General features: G+C 39.2%; 1 protein-coding gene across 2 annotated transcripts in view; it reads left to right on the top strand.

Annotated features, from left to right (window-relative positions):
- Window positions 1-20,335, top strand: part of TSC22D2 (TSC22 domain family member 2) — a 48,573-nt gene that overhangs the window by 21,025 nt on the left and 7,213 nt on the right. The window contains exon 2 of one of the 2 annotated variants that reach the window (XM_054983643.1): window positions 5,287-5,358. The exons of the other annotated variant lie outside the window; for it this stretch is intronic. Within the exon in view, the coding sequence (XP_054839618.1) occupies window positions 5,287-5,358 (72 nt within the window). The remainder of the gene's footprint in view (window positions 1-5,286; window positions 5,359-20,335) is intronic. 2 annotated transcript variants of the gene reach the window in all.

The following is a 20,335-nucleotide window of genomic DNA, read 5'->3' as shown; positions in this document are numbered from 1 at the left end:
ATGCATGCACACTCTACTAGGTCTCAGGTGACATCGACAGCACTCCTGAAAGGGGTCCCCCTGCAAGTCATTTGCAAAGCGGTGACCTGGTCATTGGCGGACACCTTCATGAGACATTATGCCCTAAACGTCCTCAATAGAAAGGAGTCGGTAGTGAGCACAGCAGTGCTGCAATCAATTTTTCACTGACGAGCAAGCTCCACAACCCAGGTAAGAAGCTTGCTAAACTGCACCAGAAGACCAACAATGAAAACTGGGTTACATTTACCAGTAACTGTTGTTCACTGAGGTCTTCTGTACAGGCACACATACCCTCCCTCCTTCCCCACTGTATGCTCTTCTAATTACTGAGGTGTGCGATGGTGAAAGGAACTGAGGGGGGAGGGCACCGCACCTCCCAGATATAGGCTGTTTCGGTGGGAAAACAGCTGCGCCTGTGCTCTGGGAGGCATCAAATGCCCTCTAGTGACTTTTAAGCTACAAAAAGCCTCTGATTGGCAGGCCTGTGCATGCGCAGTCCCATGTGTTCCTGCAGAGAAAGACCTCAATGAACAACAGTTACTGTTAAGTGTAACCTTGTTTTATGAAGCTATTATGGCTCGCTACCAGCTTTTCTTATACCTAAGCCTAATCCCTGATGAGAAGCAAAGGCTTGCTAAAATTTTGCAAGGAGAAGCATTAAGGCTCTCCAAATAACAAATTAATACAGTTTAATATTAGAGATTGCTCTTTGAAAGTTATGGCCTCTGCGGTTGTGATACATAGGCATGTGTGGCTCAGAACCACCAGGTAAAAGGAGCATGGTCCCCTCAAGAATCGTCAATGCACATCAACTTCCTCAAGCTCAAGGCAATAAGGTATGCTCTGAAGGCTCTGTTCTGCCCAGTGGAAGGCAAGAAAATTTAGATATGCACGGACAATACGACTGCCATGCATTACTTGAACAGATGGGGATGGCACAGCTTCCCTGGCTCTCTCCCAAGAATCCTCACTGATACAGGAACTGGCTATCAAGCATCAAGTCACTTTCTTTGCCATACATATAGCGGGCAAGGACAATGTTCTGGCAGATGCACCAAGTTGGTCCAAATTCCATAACTACAAATGGTCCATCCACATGGACTTCCTCCGTCCTGTTTTTGCAATGTGGGGATATCCTACTATAGTTCTGTTTGCCACAAACCTCAACAGGAAATATGCTCAATATTGTTCATGGGCATGAAAGTTGAAGGCCTCTCTTGGGGACGCTTTTCAAATCCCTTGTTTGGGCACCATTCTGCATGTGTTTCCCCCTCTTCCTCTGATGTTTACTCTCAGCAAGATAATGAGGGAAGGTTACTCGGCACTCATAATAGCCCCTTACTGGCTGGGGCAAGCCCGGTTTGCCTCTCTATTCCAAATAGCACAAGGCAGAATCTAACATTTTCTCCTAACACCACACCTGCTACAAGATCATGTGATTTTCCACCACAACCTTGGCGCTCTGAAACTGACAGCCTGGTTCATATCCCTCCTGGACTGAATTTCTCCTCCTCAGTCTAGAAGGTCCTATTGGAAGCTAGGAAACCATCCACCAGGAAATCATATCTAGCCAAGTAGAAAAGGTTTTATCTTTGGGTAGCAGACAATAACTTGAACCTGGTCTTTGCCTTTTTACCATCTGTTTTGCACTATTTGGTCCAGCTAACGGATCAAGGTTTGGTTAATTCCTCCATTAAGGTCCACCTAGTGGCCATTTCAGCTTTGTACTTTGTTCTTCTACTTGGGCAGGACAGCTCCTTTCTGAAAGTACCCTAATCTGTTTGTCTCTTTCAATGGGTCCCAAAAGAGTCGGAAGGTCACCACGCAGACTATTTCAGATTTGATAGTTTGGCTCATTAAGGACTGTTATAATCAATCTGAACAACCATGCCCATTGCACATAAAAGCACACTCTGCAAGGGCTTAGTCCACTTCGTCAGCCTTCAACTTGGGCATCTCTCTACTGGAATTGTGTAAGGTAGCTACCTGGTTTATGCTGTCCACATTCATCAAGACATGACAAAGAAAACAGGGTTGCAGATCTCTAATTGTTGTTCATCGAGTAGTCTTCTGTGCAGACACACATCCCTCCCTCCTTCCCTGCCACGTGCTCTTTCTTACCTTCCCTCTACACTGGTGGCTTAGAGAACTGAGGGAACTGGTGGCTTAGAGAACTGAGCTGCTCCTTCTGCCTTTTATAGCCATACCTGGGGGGAAAGTGCGTGAAAAGGCTAGGTGAGCATCTCGTGCCTCTAGGAGCTTTGGAAAGTCCATGGCTGGCCTGCACATGTACAGTTCCCATGTGTGCCTGCACAGAAGACCAGTCGATGAACAACAGTTACAGTTAAGTGCAACCCTGTTTTCTGTGTGTTTGTGCCAAAAAAGTTTAAGTTGTTTTATTTCTTGTATTGATGAATGAATGCAAAGAAGGCCCTATATTTATGCCATTGGATTAAAAAAACAAAATACTTTAACCCTTAGTTATTGGCAAGGAATCTCGTTTTATTATATGAATATTCCTCCAAATAAGTAATTACCACAGGAGTAGTTCTGCTGTACCAGTTAAAAATTGTTACAGTTAAAGTTAAATACTGGCACATAGCAAATAAAAAACCATAATCAGTAGATGTTGCTAATTTTTAAAGCAGCACCTCAAATTTTTATGTCCTTCCCCAAGAAGATCGGCACAACTACAACATGAGGTTTTGGTTCTACCATCATATGTATTAATATTCTGGCTGGTCTTCCAAATCTACTAACCACTACAATTAATAGTTCCCTGCTTTGGTAGTAAAGACTTCCTAAAAATTATGCAAGAAGTGTTGCTATCTAGCAAGGGCTGAACTGATTGCATATCAGGAGGTGGAAATGGTGCCTGGCAGTTGATAAGAGATCATTAGCTGGGACATGGGATACAAAATATCTAGATTGTTAGGGTTTTCTAGTAGGCAGTCTCAGAGGATCAAGGCAATTAGATTCAGATTCCAAGTACAATGGTGGTTGAATAGGAACATACTATAAATTGGCGGAAAGGCCTGCATAGAAATCTTACGGTATTATACAATAAAAAGAGAAATGGAAGCAAGGAAGCTTAGGTACAGTTTTGAGGAAAGTTCAAGATTGTCCAAAGGAGAAGGAATATAAAAAGCAACTAGCTAGTAAGTCCTTCATAGTTAGTTAGTTCCATATTTTTTAATCTGCCACTGACAACAGCCAGAGAGCATTGAAATACTCATTGTATCTCATGGCCTAAATTTCAAATGAGCTTTCATTAATTTTGTACCAGCAAATAATCAATTTACTTTTTATTAAACCATGAGATTATAAACCTGATTTCTGGAGTAATTAAAAAAAAGTAGACTGGGCAATCCATTTCCTCCCTTGGCTGAAGATTAATGGAAAATTTAAGCTCTGGTTAGCTCATTCTTGTCATCTTGCCATATACCTATCTGCAAAAATACTTTGTAAAATGGCAGATCTACCAAGTGTGTTATAAGTTGGCATGAGACAGTAAGTCAAGAATTTAAGTAGTATATTATATTTTTCCTTGTCTTTTTAAATGCTGACTCAACATATAAGAGGCTGTAATGTGCCACCATGCGAATCAAATGTGAATGTTCTCAGTCTACATCTAATCTTGTATGTTAGCATGGGGTTTGGGCTGCTTGTTTGATAAGTAGTAGTATGCTATCTGAGCTGTAGTTACGCTGATGTTCTAATTCAGTGGCAAAACATCTTAGTGCAAACCAGTCTTAATAATTACAGCAGTCTTTGCTTTCTTTTTGTTGGGAGTTGGTTACTATAGATTGAAACAAGTTTCTTGCCTGCTGTTATGGGAACAAGGATAGCTAATGCCATCATGCTGATGGGCATCTAGCATATTTGGGTAGTTGGACTATTGTGTATATTTTAATGGTTAGTTCCAAACCTAGGGGTGATGACTATGGCCTAAAGTGAGTTGAACATAATATGTTTTACTCTTCTCTCAACCTAATTTATTTCCCATAATTGTATTAGTGAAATAGAAAGAAGAACCATATATACTGCCTTCAGCTCCTTTGGAAGAAGGCAAAGATTAAAATTTAAGATTGTCGGATGCTTGGAAATTACCTGGTTAAATCTAGCCAAAGGGTTTTTTTTGTGTGTGTTTGTATGTTTTGTTTTCGCTTTTTAAAATGTAGAGCCTTCAATGTTGGACCTGGAAAACAGCACACAAAGCCCACTTTACTAAAAAAAATTAGATATTAATGAAAGCAAAAATTGTTTTCTGTCACATTGTTTGCAATGAAATCTTGTTGGGAATTATATCAATTAAAATCTTCAAACAATACCACATAGGAGGTATATAATACGAAAACTGCTTTGGTTCATATCAGTTCAACACTTTCCTCACTAATTGCTGTGGAATATGCTGGTGGATATTGTATTCTCTCTTCCCCAGAAAGATGGGGTTGTGGGACTTGCATAGACAGCTGCATGGGAAACGGATCTCATGAGGTGGGATTTTTATAATGCAACGAACAGAAATGCTTTGCCTTTAAAGCTGTACATTTTCCTGAACCACAAGGCAAGTAGTTCTTGATTAGCAAGTGCAGGCCTTGGATTTCACAACCTAGATTTCCATTGTTTAGATCTTCCCAACTTCATAATTTAAAACAGTGAAAAGTGAAATTTGAAAGATTTATTACTCATAGGATCCTACTATGTAATTTTGGATCATTTCACACATCTTGTTAATACTTACGCTTTGCTTCAGTTCTGTCCTCAGATTTCTGGTTGGCCACAAATCTCTACTATAGAAATGTTACTGTATTGTTCATTGGACGTTCTAGGCCTGTTGATTCTACTGACTTATGCTGTGTAATCCCCCTTGAGTCCTAGTGAGAAAGGCGGCGACTATAAATAACATAAATAAATTACTTAAGTAGTATCTACTGTGGGCCATGGGATGTAATATTTATATGTTAAATATGTATTAATGTAGTAAATCTCTGAATATCAGATGTTGAGTACATATTGGGGAAAGTAATCTTGTCTGGTTTATGAGTATCTGGAGACTACTGTTGGAAATTAAATGCTAAAAAGAGATTGAACCAGCAGTGCAAAACTTCTAAATTAAAATTCTTCAGTTTCCTGTGTTCAGTCCTGCACTGCTGTTGCAGAATTTTGGGTCTCGAGTACATGTGTAAACCTGAAAACTCAAGTTTTTCCTGCGAAGAGGTTGTTATCCATTCTCAATGTTGTTTCATTTCCGGGTTCTCATAGGAATCCTTCGACTACTTTCTACCAAGTGTTCCATTCAAACAAGTTACGGGAGTCAAAGAATCTCTGGGATAGGTATGAATACTTTGGAATGCATACATGCTGAAGTATGCATGTATTGAAGCTTTGCACTGTGCAGCTTTCTCGTCATCAAATAGTATCTTCTGTTAGTGTCCTCAGTTTATCCTCTGTGGTTGGACTAGTATGGCCACAGTATCCAGAAATAGTACTGGTGAATGGTTATTTTTTTTTACTTCTTAGAGAATCTGGATCCATTCCATCTGTGTCTTCTTTTTTCATTGGTAGGTGTTGAGATAAGGGTAATAGTAATAGCTAGAACAAGAAATGCTACATAAATGAACACTTACCAATAATAGAGATCAGTATCCTCAGCCTAATTTTTGAAGGCTGTCAGTGCTATTTCAAAAATGTTTTTTCTCAAAAATGTGTGTTACTTAAATTATTTCAGTAGGAAAGCAGGATAAATCTGGGGTTAGTTTTGCCAAACGAAGGGAGAAATTATTACAATTTCTGCAATTTAATTGGAATGGAAGGAAGCTTTGAAAAAAGATTTGAGTACAGTGAAACATTGGCGAGAAGCTGCAACAAATAGTGTTGCATTACCATTTGTCAAAATTGCATTACTAATTCAGCGGCTGCATTTTGGCTGTCTTATAACATTAATATTATAAATTGAAATCTTGGTGATTTCTGGTTGGTGAATGATATTCTTGTCTGTTGTAGATTTTGTGTAGCTTTCTGCCACATGTTCAGATGTTTTTATTGTTGAACATTAAGCACTATCACTTTTTTGCTTCAGTAAGGCAAAATGCATACAAAATATAATTTTCCTAAAGCTTGCTTGCATGTTCACATGCTTTCTGATTTAAGAAGAAATGCATTCTAGTTTGAAATAGAATGATTTAAAATCACAGTAGTGGTTCTCATATTCTCAGTTTAAATACTGAAGATAATTTGATAATTCAGGAAAGCTATATACCATATCTAAACACTTCATTTTAAAAAAATAAGTTTTTTGGACATTGACTCCATATATACTCATTTTCCTTATGTCTGTACTTGAGCATTGTTGATTTTAGCTGAGGTTGCCTGCTTTGTTACAATATATATATATATATCATCTATATAATCCTGAGTGCTCAAATATATCACTAGTTTATAGCTAGCTTGCCCATGATGTTGGGGAATAAAAGAAGATGCTGTATTTAATCTTCTGTAAACCATTAATACAAGAAAATATAGTATAGCCTGATTCTTATCTTGAGACGTGAAACTTGTGCAAAATTACGTTTATTTAACATACATACTTTTATTGGACAGTGTTTTGAAAGGAATTGTGAGTTGGCAATGATGCCAAAGCTAGGTAAAAGGTAAAGGTGCAAGCACCGAGTCATTACTGACCCATGGGGGATTTCGCATCACGACGTTTTCTTGGCAGACTTTTTACGGGGTGGTTTGCCATTGCCTTCCCCAGTCATCTACACTTTACCCCCAGGAAACTGGGTACTCATTTTACCAACCTCGGAAGGATGGAAGGCTGAGTTAACCTTGAACCGGCTACCTGAACCCGGCTTCCACCAGGATCGAACTCAGGTTGTGAGCAGAGCTTGGGCTGCAGTACTTTTACAGGCTTCTCTCAGTTTTATGTTTTAATCATATTCTTATAGATATATTGACAGTATTTTTGGTGATCTGAATATGTTCTAAACTAATAAGTTCAAATGGGCTGCTTCCTATGTTGGAATCTTTATTTTTTATTTTATTTTAGAAATTTATACCCTACTTTTCTGCCCTCATAAGGGCCACTAAGGTGGCTAACAAAATGAAATGTCATAAAATCACATCTTAAAAGCTGTTAAAACCAACAAAAATATATTAAATCAAAACCAGAGCTAAAATACATACAAAAACATAAAACTAATAATTAAAATATTGGCCAGGACAGAGGGATCACTGAAGGAATGCCAGACAAAACAAAAGAAATCTTCACCTACTGTCAGAAGATGCCAACAGAAGGGGACAGATGAGCCTACCTGGGGAGAGAGTTCCATATTTTTGGTGCCATGACCAAAAAGGGCCTCTCCCATGTTGCCACCTGGGGAATCTCAGAAAGTGGGGACACCCAGTACAGGGCTTCCAAAGGTGAGCATAGTGGCTGGGTAGGTTCAAAAGGGAGTAAGCATCCTTGAAGTTTATTGGTCCTGAATACTAGCACCTTGAATTGTGCCCAGAAACAGATTGGAAGCCAGTGTAAATGAGCCAGTACAGGAGTGATATGGTCCATACAACTCATTCCAGTCAATATCTTGGTTGCAGTATTCTGCACCAGTTGAACTTTCTGAACCATTTCCAAGGGCAGCCTTAGCACATAGCAGGTATTGCAGTAATCTAATCTAGATGTAGTGAGGGCAGGTACCACAGTGGCCAGATCTTTTCTGCCGAGGAAGGACTGCAGCTGGCTAACCAGTCAAAACTGGAAAAAGGCACTCCTGGTCACAGCTGCCACCTGCTTCTCCAGCAGTAGGCCTGTGTCCAAGAGCACACCCAGACTATGGTCCTATTCCTTCAAGGGGACTGCAGCCCTGTCTAGAACAGGCGACACCTTAAATCGCATGTGACACTTTTTGCTCACCAGCGGCATTTCCGTCTTGGTGAGATTAAGCTTCAGTTTATTAGCCTGCATCCACTCCAGAACTGCCTCCAAGCACCAGAGCAACGTTTCTACACCCTCCCTGGGATCAGCCAGAAGTGCGAGATAGAGCTGAATGTCATCCACATATTGGTGACAACTCAGCCCAAATCTCCAGGTGACCTCACCCAGCAGTTTCATGTGGTCCACAGAGATGTACTGAAAAGCTGTCGCATTAGTGCAATCTTTTCAGAGTAATGTATTGTCGAAGGCTTTCACGGCCGGAGAACGATGGTTGTTGTGGGTTTTCCGGGCTGTATTGCCGTGGTCTTGGCATTGTAGTTCCTGACGTTTCGCCAGCAGCTGTGGCTGGCATCTTCAGAGGTGTAGCACCAAAACCTTTTGGTGCTACACCTCTGAAGATGCCAGCCACAGCTGCTGGCGAAACGTCAGGAACTACAATGCCAAGACCACGGCAATACAGCCCGGAAAACCCACAACAACCATTTTCAGAGTAACGTTTGAAGGAATCTTTATTGCCTCATGAAAACAAAGGCGATATAGCATGATTGTGGTGGTGGTGTGCTTTACTGTCTAGCCTATATTTCACAATATAGTCATGTTAACAATATATTTTATGACTTTGATTGTAAACATGTTAACTAGTAGACGGTATAGGCTGCTGGTAGACAGTTGACTGTATCAGATCACTGATGAAGGCAGTGGAGGTTAGATACACGCTGTACAAAGTAGTTTCATTCTGCTTAGGCTGTGGTGGACTAAAGGGGAGGAGGCTTTAAACACCATGGGAGAGCTTGTTGGCAGCTAAGCTGTTCATTAAGCCAATCTAGAGCTCAGCAGTGAGACACTCTTCTCAGGAAATATCCTTACACACAAATTCTTCAGAAGCCAAGAGGAGGGCCTTATCTCACAATTCCAACATCTCTTGATTGGTTTCCAGAAGTTTTATGCTGTTACAACAGTAGTAACATTAACAACTGTTTTCTTGCAAGCAGGGTGGGTTTGATTTAAATCAAACTGATTTAAATCACGATTTAAATCACTATTTAAATCACTAGTCAGTAAGGCTTGATTTAAATCATAGTTTTCTACATAAAGACTAATTCTTGCTGGTATAACTTTAATATGCAAGTAGATGAAGATTTTTAGAATAACAACTTTTCATATTAGTTTTACAGTTGTATAAAATATTGATTTTAATACTATTAGAAACACATTATAGTTAATTTATTGTGAGATGAATTATCCCCAGTTTAGGTTAATCATTCATATTTGGACAACTTTTCTGTTGTACTTTAATGGAAGGAGAAAAATAATCATTACCTTAATAATAACAATTTAAAGTTTTATTTATTCAACTGAAACAATAACATTACAGCATATGTTATTTGCTTAAACAAACATCCATGTTTGTTAACTAATTTGGCTAAACAAAATATATATATATTTTAAGAAACTTAGACTGTCAGCCCAGCCTACACATGAAAAACTTAAATACTGTCCTCTGTAGCTCACTCGTCATCTTCATCTTCTTCTTTGTTCATAATCTGGAAAACAAAAACAATGAATTCCCCTAAACAAAAAAGTCAATGCTGTTATTTTATTGTTTATACAATTTCTGCTTATTGTGCAGCACTGCCCCAAAAGGAATATTTGCTTTTCTTCATAACTGTACCAAATGACAGTAACATGCAGTAATAATAAGAAATATAATTTTGCTCAAACATGACAGTTCAAGGCAGTCTTTAGAAATATGATTCAATAAAAATGTTTACCAACCTGAAGATCCTGCCTGTTCAAATGTGTTTCTTTGGTCATCTTCATCACAGCACTTCTCATGATGTTGCCTCATTCGGGCCACCAGGCCTTGCATTTCTTTGTTGCAGTGTTTGCATTTTGCATGCATGCATGCCTTACCGATAGGTAAAGGAACTTCATTAAAGTATTCCCAAACTGGGTCTCTTTTACGGCCTGCTGCCATTATAGGTTTTTTCCTCCAAGGAAAGAATGTGATAAACTTCAAGTCATACACACAAACGATCCAAAGACTTTTGCAGTATTGTGCTCAAAAAGTTTCACTTTCATTTTGTACTGCTTGCCCTTCCCTCCTCACACTTAATTTCTTCTTGTGCAGATCTATTCCACTCCAAACAATCAGAAAAATATTGTTTCTATTCACTGAACTTCTTGAAACTTAGCACTGAAGGGGTTTGTTCTGTCTTCATAGGTTTGTAGAACAATAGGATTAAGGTCTTTTTCTCAACTCTGTTCATGTTATAACATTTTTGCTGTGAAGAAGAGGCATGCGATCTCTGCTGAGCTGACACAAATTCAGTTTTGAGAACTGCAAAACCAAGCATCTGTGATAATATCTTGTATGCAGAGAAACTGCCCAATAATCTTACAAAAACCTCTGGAAGAGCATGACATTGTGCATGGATTAATGGAATTTATTTACCAAAAAAATTAAACATATACAGCCTTATTCTACATAATTAAAAACTAATCTTTATTTCATGATGGAATAACCTTTGGATGGTAATATATTTTCCTCAAAAAGCATTTTATTTTAAAAAATCCGATTTAAATAAAAATCTGATTTAAATCAAAAAAATCTGATTTTTTAAATTTTAAAAAAAAATCATTGATTTTTATCCACCCTGCTTGCAAGCATGAGAAGGATTGATGGAGGGTACAAAGGAAAAAAAACCTGTGAAACATATGAATCCCCTCTTCTTAGAAGGACATGTGGATATCTGCATAACAAATAGTTCAGAATGGTTTCCATTTTTTACCAAACACAGATTGCAAAAAAGGGTGTGCCAGGGACAGATCTGAAGAGAAAAGGATGAAACTTGATTTGCTAGAACAGTTGGCGATAAGCTGGTTGAGCTAGTGGCAGATCTTCATAATAAGATCATTTCTTGAAGGAATGTTTCAGCATTCCTTCAGAAAAGGGAGTTGCAGTTATAAAAAAATGAGCATGTTTTGCAACTGCTGCCAGAACTATATTTGAGCCTTGCAAGCCACTGTGGTATAGCACCATAATACTCACTTGCAATGGAACTTGTGAAGCACATTTTTAAGAAACTGGTTATATTGCAGCATTTTGTACCTTGAACACCAAGGAGCAGAAGTTGGTTGTCAAGTATTTGTAGAGATCTGAACTGCAATGCCTTGTATCTACACTTTCTAAATGGATATGGTATTCTCTCTAGTGATCAACAATTTTCTTGGGAGTATATAGAAGCCATCAAATTTATGCTGGAAGAAAAAGATTTAACTCATGCATGTGCATAGTGCCATTCTAACATAAAGAATCCCATATGTTCATTTATCTTTTATGGCTATTTGAGAAAATAATTGTAACAGCTATATTGAGGGGGTTTCCTATTTTTTAATTAAATATAATGATTACTGAAGCTTCCTTTGGGAAGTCTCCATGGTTATTCCTAATCACCGCTAGAACATTTGTTGCTAGGTGCATAAGGCTCAGGGGACTTCCCTTTTAAAAGCAACTGAAAACAGGAGGTGGAGGAGAAGCATACAGATTTTGAAATAAGATTTCTCAAATGCTTTTTACAAGAGAGTGTAGTTAAAACACATTGCCTTATTCTTGCTCATCAGTTGTGCACATAATGAGATTCCCAAAATTGTCTTGAGAGTAATCAGATTTTTGTCAGTTTGGGGTTTGTAGCTGTGTTGGTCTGCAGTGGAACAGCGGGATTTGAATCCAGTGGCACCTTAGAGACCAACAAGATTTTCAGGATGTAAGTTTTTGAGAGTCAGAGATCCCTTGTTGGTCTTTGAGGTGCCACTGGACTCAAATCCTGATTTTTGCCCTTGTACTTTTATGTACGGGTAATAGTAAACTAGCATTTTGAAGACAAGTTTTATGAATTAATTGTTTACTTGTATTTAATATGACATTGAATATTATGGGTTGGATATAAACTTACAAAAGCAGAAGGGATTCATTCAGATATATCCTCCCCTTCACCTAAGCGTCAGGAACTCTTTAGAAAACGTGGGCTACATTTAGAGGGGGAAATTGGGCACCCCTCCAATAGGAGCACTGGCAGCAAATGGGGGGTTTCTCTCAATTTTCCTCCTTCCTGTAGTTCCATGCACCATGGTTCCTTTTGTTTGAAGACCTCTAACCCTTCAGCACAGGATTTTCAGGATACACTGGGTACTTTTAAAGGAAGAATGGGAAGATCTACTTGTGCAGGTTAGGATCTGTCAGTTTTCAGTGTGATGTTAAGGGCCTGTAGAAGGCATTTGAGAGTCTTGCTTCAGTTCTTAATCTTGCAAGAACTTACAACAGCAGGCTATCTAACAGTGCTACTGTAGGGTCCAAACAGTGGGCATTCGCAAGGTGATTCTGAACAGGAGGAAAACTTATGGATCTATTGTGAGTGACTACTACGGGGATTTGTGCACTTAAATTAGCCGTTTAGAATAGGATTCTTCTGAATCAGCCATGAGAATTATCTTTGGCATGCTAGAGTTTCTAGATATTCCTAGTTGTAGTCAGAGCTTTTTTTCTGGGAAAAGAGGTGGTGGAAATCAGTGGGTTGCTCTCGGAGAAAATGGTCACATGGCTGGTGGCCCATTCCCCTGATCTCCAAACAGAGGGGAGTTTAGATGGCCCTCCGCGTCGCTCGGTGCGGAGGGCCGGAACTCTGTTCCACCGCGTTCCAGCTGAAAAAAAAGCCCTGATTGTAGTTGTTTATGAAATCATTTTAGTACATGAAAATTCTGTACCCATTGAAAGCCTTGAAGAAGGAATCTCTAAATTGTTGGTGAGAACACTTTGAGGTTCTGTCTTAGATTCATAAGTTACTGATACAGCTTTGCTATTCTCGATGTAGCACTTTTCCTAGCACAATGTGAAGTATATGGCACTGCTTGGCTGAGGTCTGGTACAGTAAAGAGGTACATTAGAAAAGATGCCACAGAAGTTCCCAAATGCTTCTGCTATGAATGGAAAGGTCCTGAGTGGGAATGCACAACTGAAGACCTAACTTCATTCATCAGGGTGTGCTGTAAGGGATCCATTCCCAGTCATTTTTGTCTTCACTTGTTCTCACAGGAACACTGTGTCTTAGGACTGCAGCTCTGTAGTTACTGCAGCAGAAGGAAAGTGATAGATATCTGTAGGCTTTTCTTCCCTTGAAGATTAGGACCAGGGCTGCGTGTTCTGTATTTGTATATCTTGCACAAAATTAACACACAAAACTCTGATCAGAAAATGATTCTGCTCAAAGAAAACATACTTTAATTCTGCATTTTTTGCTATTCTTCATACTGTTGATAGTCTTGGGAGAAAAAGGGAAAATACAATATTTTGCCCTTAGCCACTGAAGAGGTTACTTGGCACTGCTTTAACTTAGGAGATTTCAACAGGCATTGCTCTCACGTTTTCAAGAATATTAAGATGCAAGAGCTAGATACATCTTTCCTCTTTAATAATGATTTCTTTACACCTGTGTAGCCATATTCATGACATTCCAGCCCTGTTGCAAGTACTCCTTCAAAACTGATTCACACTTCAGAGTATACATGGTGGGTCGGGGGTCACCACTGTGTGACCTATCGCAGTCTGATGTGAGTTGTGGGTTTTCCTAATTCCCATGCATATGGTACCTTATTCAGATTAGGACCATGGTGCATATGGAGAAGGAGCTTCAGCTTTCCTCCCTATACTGTTTTTCTGACTGGCAATGGTCCTGGTAGTGCTTTATTTGAGAGAACCCATTTCTGACATGAGGATTTTGCCGGTGGGCCTAATAGTGTCCCTTAGAATTGTTTCGGGCCAGGAAGTCACATACAAAAAGAAGCTGAAACCTCTTCTTCATGTATGAATTGGATACCACACATTCAGGAATTAAGGAGAAGCTGCAACTCATGTATGCAGTGGTGTGGGTTCTCCAGAAAAAAATGGAATAGCAAAATTTTTCCATTTCAAATAAATAATTTAAATATTGATAGCAAAATTTTAAACAAAGTTAGCAAAAGAAGACAAATACAACATGTACAAGCCTGAGCCATGTATAAGCAGTAGGGTTTGTTCATGGTTCATATCCAACACAACAGCCCAGCAACTATAGCTAAAACAGACTATATTTACGTATGTGGAGCAGAAAACTTTCCACGGGAAACTGTAGCATTGGAAAATTTTCCACCCTGCATAACTATCAGGCTTACGATGTCTGACACAGTGAGGGGATCCCAGACCTGACTTGTGTATTCCATAGTGTGTGAATTAGCCCCATGTTTTTAAGTAACTTATCAGGGGGTGGGGGGTGGGGGGAGGAAAGGCAGCTGGGAAACACTGTAAAATTTTAGGTTGTGGGAATTGTTTTGGAAAAAATACTGGCTAACAGCAAGGTAGTCCCATCCAAAAAGTCTGCAAGACTTAAACTGTGAAAAGCCCCCAGTATGACTTCTTGGTGGCTTTATGGTCTCTGTGTGAAACACTGGGAATTTGATTATGAGTAGAAGCAATTCAGATAACTTCTAGGGCTAAATTGAAAGGATTTTTTGGTGCAGGCTTTACATGCTCAGTTTCTTGCTGCAGTGGAAATCTTGTGAGGGACTTCTGAGCTAGGCCCTTGTTAAATGGGAAATCTTATCTTCAAGAACATTTTTGTTGACAAAATATTGTCCTTTCCCCCATTGTTCTCATCTTGCTCTTTATTTTAGGTATGCTTAGTTCTCCTTTTCAGTACTCTACAATGGGATGGAGAGTGGGGTTGCTTTAAGTTCCCTGTTCCTAACTAGTGTGGCATTAATGTATATCTTAGCATTTTGTCCACCAGAAAGTACTTCTGGACCGCCATATAGAAGCCACTTGATAAGACTACTTAAGTGCCAACTGTATTTAAGGATTGACTTCATTTTAACCAAATGCCTAAATAAAAGGCAAATTTGAAAAACTGAGAGTGTTGGACAAGTGTAAACAGTGTAGAAAATAGTCATTTGTATTCTGATAAGGGCAAAACGAGAAGTTGAATGCCTACACTCCTCAAGAACTGTGCAGTTTTTGCTGATGTGGCTCAGATCCAAAGTGCTACTCTAAACATGCCCAATGACTTGTGATTTGGAGGGGAAAAACCCTTTGTCTTTGAATGGCAGCTGGGCCCTTGAGCCATATCAGAATTCTGCTTTTCAGAGTCCTTCTGAACTTTAAAACTGGTTTACCCTCTTGCACGAGGAGCTGCTTTTCCAGAAACACATACACAAAGCCCCTTTAACCACAAGGAACTAGTTGCATGGCTGTGGGGTGGGGGGAGGTCCTGTGTACCTAAAGTGGCTATCTGAAATCCATGTTTGGCATTTTTCTCCTGTCAGTTCAGGTTGTGGTGGAATTTGCATTGGATGTGTATGTCACTTTTAAAAATACTTTCTGAAGATGAATACAAATAATGGATAGAAAATTGTTGTGAAAACCCCAGTTAAATTTGTGATAGGTTTAGTAATGGTTTAGTAGTGTGACTATTTAATTGGCTGTTTAATTGAATATATATGCATTCTTGAATCCTACAGCACTGTTTTAAGATGGTGATACTCATGAACTCCTTTTTAAGAACTTTACTTCATAAATATGCTAAAAAGGTTTACACCAGCATGCTCCCAATCTCTCTCACCAGTATGTACTTAAATGAGGACTTCAGGATAACCTGGAAAAACATATTCAGTATTATCTTGTTCCTCTCTGTTAAGCTACCTTGGAAGCCCAGTTCAGTCAAATGAGCCAGCTGTTGATACTCAAGGTTCCTAGAATATCTGAGGAATGTTTTTTTATATATATAAGGGGTATGAAGTTGAGATATCTAGGAAGGATAGCTGAAAATATGAAAATTTGTACATCTGAAATACTTATGAATGCAAATATCTTGCTGATACTGTTTATTCAATCACACAAGAGGCTGCTCTTGTAGAAGTTCTGGAAAGGTTACAAAAACGCTTAAACATAAAAGGTGGTTTCCTTTATTGGTTCTTCTTAAGAGGTAAAACTGTTTACATTTTAGCTTCCAGATGCACATTGACCTCTTTCAGAATGCTTACTAAAAATAGAACCCCATATTTTGTTGTTTGCTCATAAAAATTCTATTTTAAACATGCAGTGTTGCTGGTACATCTGTAGATTCCACATTAAAGGTAGAATATGGAGGCTAAGAATCTGATTGCAGTAACGTTATGGCATTGGTGAATTTGTTCAAACAGTATTCATGCTGCTATGCAGATTCAACAGGTCCTAGTATTGCTCCTATCTGAAGTGTAAGTGGCTAGACATGTTGTATGGACTTGAGGATTGGTGTTATATTAATGACGAAAAATCCTTGCAGAGAGGTCCAAAATAAATACCAGCGGCTCAGAGGAAAGGATTTAATTTTTAAGCATTACATCTGTTATGGGGAACACATGAGGACCTCTGATCAAACCCGCACTATTGTAACAGTTCACTGGGTTTTTACATGCGCTTTGCTTGTCTTAAGAAATGTTAGTAACATCACAAACTTAATTTTCTTTAGTTGTCTCCTGTCTAAATGCGTAAGCACAAAATAAATATATTGATATGTTTTGAGCAGTCCTAAATACAGTGTGTCTGTGATGCATTTGAATATACCTTAAGGAGAGTAGTAGATTAAAAAGTGAAATTGGTTTCAATGATTGCTTCACTTGCAAGTTAAGTTGGGACAAGGGAGCTTACTGAACTACCAACTAGGCATGTATTGCTTAATCCTTGGCTAGGAACCAGTGAACTCTGCAACTAATTCTGCATGCTTTAGACCTTTGCGTCGTGACCATCAGTTCTGCTGCTGTCCTAAGCCAGTGGTCTGACTCATTATAAGGCAGCTTCATGTGTGTGTCTGATTCAAGGAAGAAATGCCAGGGACCTGCGCAACCCCACCCCACCCCCAGCATGCAAGTTCCTTTTGATAATTTTGAAACTTGCTTTTGTACTATAGAATTATGTTCTTGAGTTATATGAAATGGACTGGTGTTTAACATCTACGTTTACTGAAAAGAGCTTTAAAATGCTGGCATTTCTAGTTAGCTCTTTAAGAATCACTTCAGTCAATTAAAAGTGATCTCATACTTCTATAAGATATTGTGCAAGCCAAAGTAAGTCTATTAATTTAGTTTCACTTTTCTCTCACAATGCCCTAGCATGAATTATGAGACTGCCTCACTGAGAATAAAAGGTACTATTTGCATACAGAAGGGCACCTTTGGATCTAGCCCATAGAAAGCTATTTTAAAGCTTACAGTGTTTGTGTCAGAGGATGCACTTAGCTCTTGTTATTCCTTATTTAATCATTGCCTTTAAATATCTATTGTTGAAGTAGTTTAGCAACACTAATCTTATGCATGTTATCAAACTTCTCCGTGGTTTTACATGAAGAAAATAATAATAATAGAAATTGTATTAAGATATGAATTAATTTAATTGGTTTGGATACAAGGATTGTCTTCCACTGATTGGAAGAAGGGTCATAACTTAGTGGAACCTGAGTCGTTTGGCTCAACTCTTTAACCAGTAATGACTTGTATAGTAAATGCATCTTGTCGTTCCTGTACTGTGCAAAAATGAGAGTCTACTGAAAATGCTTGATGTGTTAAGAACTGTAGAGCACTGTTTATTTGCATTGGCAAACTTGGAAGAAGAAATAAGTTCTCAATGTTGAATCATGCTCTGTAGTGATATAATCCAATAGTGTTTTGCTTGCAAGCTAAAGTAGGAGAAGGAGTAACCTAATGAAAGCTAACCTGAAAATTATAATGGGTTGAATTTCACTGGGGGAAAATAAGGGTGGATTCTCCCTACTTCAGAATAAGAGCAGCTTGTTTGAGCTGAACATTCGGGGTCAATCCAAATGTTATATTTTGCTGCCATTATGACACTTTCACTAGTACAATGGCAATTCCGGATAGATAGCCATGTTAGTCATGTAGCAGCAAAATAAAGACTTCTTTTTCCAGTCATAATCATTGATGAGAAAGAGAAGAATTCTATAATCATTGATGAGTCAGAGCTTCATCATATGCTTTGGAATAGAATCATAGGATTGGAAGGGATCTAGTCCAACTCCCTGCATAATGCATGAAATTCACAACTACCCCCCCCCCCACTACCCCAGTGACCCCTGCTCCATGCCCAGAAAATGGCAACACCTCCTGGATCCCTGGCCAAATTGCCTGTGGAAAATTGCTACCTGACCCCAAGGTGGTGATCGGCATTACCCTGGGCATGTAAGAAGGCCATGAGAACTAAGCACTGATGTAACGCATTCTGCCCTCCCTCTCATGATCTGCCCAGGTTCACAGAATCAGCATTGCTGTCAGATGGCCATCTAGCCTCTGCTTAAAAACTTCCAAAGAAGGAGAGCCCACCACCTCCCAGGGAAGCATATTCCACTGAGAGACTGCTCTAACTGTCAGGAAGTTCTTCCTAATGTTTAGCCGAAAGCTCTTTTGATTTAATTTCAAGCCGTTGGTTCTGGTCCAACCTTCTGGGGCAGCAGAAAACAACTCTGCGCCATGCTCTATATGACAGCCTTTCAGGTACTTGAAAATAGTTATCATATCACCTCTCAGTCATCTTCTCTCCAGGCTAAACATTCCAAGCTCCTTCAACCTTTCCTCATAGGACTTGGTCTCCAGACCCCTCACTATGTCGTGTCTGGACATGTTCCAGTTTGTCTATATCCCTCTTAAATTGTGGTGCCCAAAACTGAACACAATACTCTAGGCGAGGTCTAACCAGAGCAGAGTAGAACAATATCACTTCTTGTGATCTGGACCCTGTGCTTCTGTTTATATAGCCCCAAACCGCATTTGGCTTTTTAGCTACCATATCACACTGCTGACTCATGTTCAGTGTATGGTCTACTAAGACCCCTAGATCCTTTTCACACATACTACTGCCAAGACAAGTCTCCCCCATCCTTTAATTATGCATTTTATTTTTCCTTCCTAAATGCAGAATTTTGCATTTATTTCTGTTGAAATTCATTTTACTTGTTTTAGCCAAGTTTTCCAGCCTATCAAGATCATCCTGCATCCGTAATCTGTCTTCGACCATATTTGCTACCCCTCCCAATTTAGTATCATCTGCAAATTCAATAAGCATTCCCTCTATTCCTTCATCCAAATCATTTATAAAAATGTTGAACAAAACAGGTCTGATCCCTGAGGAACTCCACTTGTCACTCTTCTCCAAGAGGATGAGGAGCCATTAACTAGCACTCTTTGGGTGTGATCTGTCAGCAAGTTACAGATCCACTGATCCACTTAATAGTAATAGGATTCAAACCACATTTTACCAACTTGTTAACAAGGATATTATGCAGAACCTTATCGAAAGCCTTACTGAAATTGGGATAAACGATGTCTACAGCATTCGCCTGATCCAGCAAGGTTGTAACTTTCTCAAAGAAAGAGATATGGTTAGTCTGACATGACTTGTTCTTGAGAAACCTATGCTAGCATTTAGAAACCTATCCTTTCTAAATGCTCAAGGACTGACTGTTTGATGATTTGTTCTAAGACTTTTCCAGGTATAGATGTCAGGCTGATGGGTCAGTAGTTACCTGGATCCTCCTTTTTCTCCTTCTTGAAGATGAGGACAACAGTTGCCTGCCTCCAGTCTTCTGGCACCTTGCCTGAGCTCCAAAAAGCAATACACATCCATTAAGTCAACATGACCAAATCTGGTTACTTAAATCCAGAGATTGGAGCCATGAACAGACACAAAACATCTTTCTACAAACCTAAGAAATGCCCGAGGTTTACAGAAAATAAATCTTTTAAAAAATACATTCTATTATCCCTCAGATAATAGAAGCAACCTCTGTAGCTTTAAGAAAGAAATACCCTCAGAGGCTGTTGCTAGGTAACCATAATAGTATCAGCAGCTTGGAGTTTGGTTTCTGTCAGTAAAAGATGGAGGGCAAGGCCCTTTCTAGGTTTGTTTTGGCCTTTAAGGGAGGACTTATTGGGACCAGGCCTAGCAGCAGCCACTGGGCAATTTATACTATACAACTTGCATGACATTCACTCAGGCCTGACTGCTTGCTACTGTTCAACGAAAGCCAGTGTTGTATAGCAGTTAGAGGTTCAGACTAAGATCTGGGAAACCCAGGTTCAAATCCTCATTGAACCAGGGAAGCTCACTGGGCTGATCACGTACACTCTGCCTAACCTCCCTCAAAGGGCTGTGAAAATAAAATGGAAGAGAATTATATAAACTGCTTTGGGTTTTCATTGTGGAGAAAGGCGGGGTATAAATGAAGTAAATAAATAATAAATATAGGTGAAGATGGGGAGCAAATAAAAAGGTATTAGGTTGGAAGGAGACAAAGAAGCAGG

The sequence above is a fragment of the Eublepharis macularius genome, chromosome 6 (genome assembly GCF_028583425.1).
Source record: "Eublepharis macularius isolate TG4126 chromosome 6, MPM_Emac_v1.0, whole genome shotgun sequence".
NCBI lineage: Eukaryota > Metazoa > Chordata > Lepidosauria > Squamata > Eublepharidae > Eublepharis > Eublepharis macularius.
The sequence above is the reverse complement of the archived record's forward strand: the minus strand, read 5'-3'. Positions and strand labels throughout refer to the sequence as shown.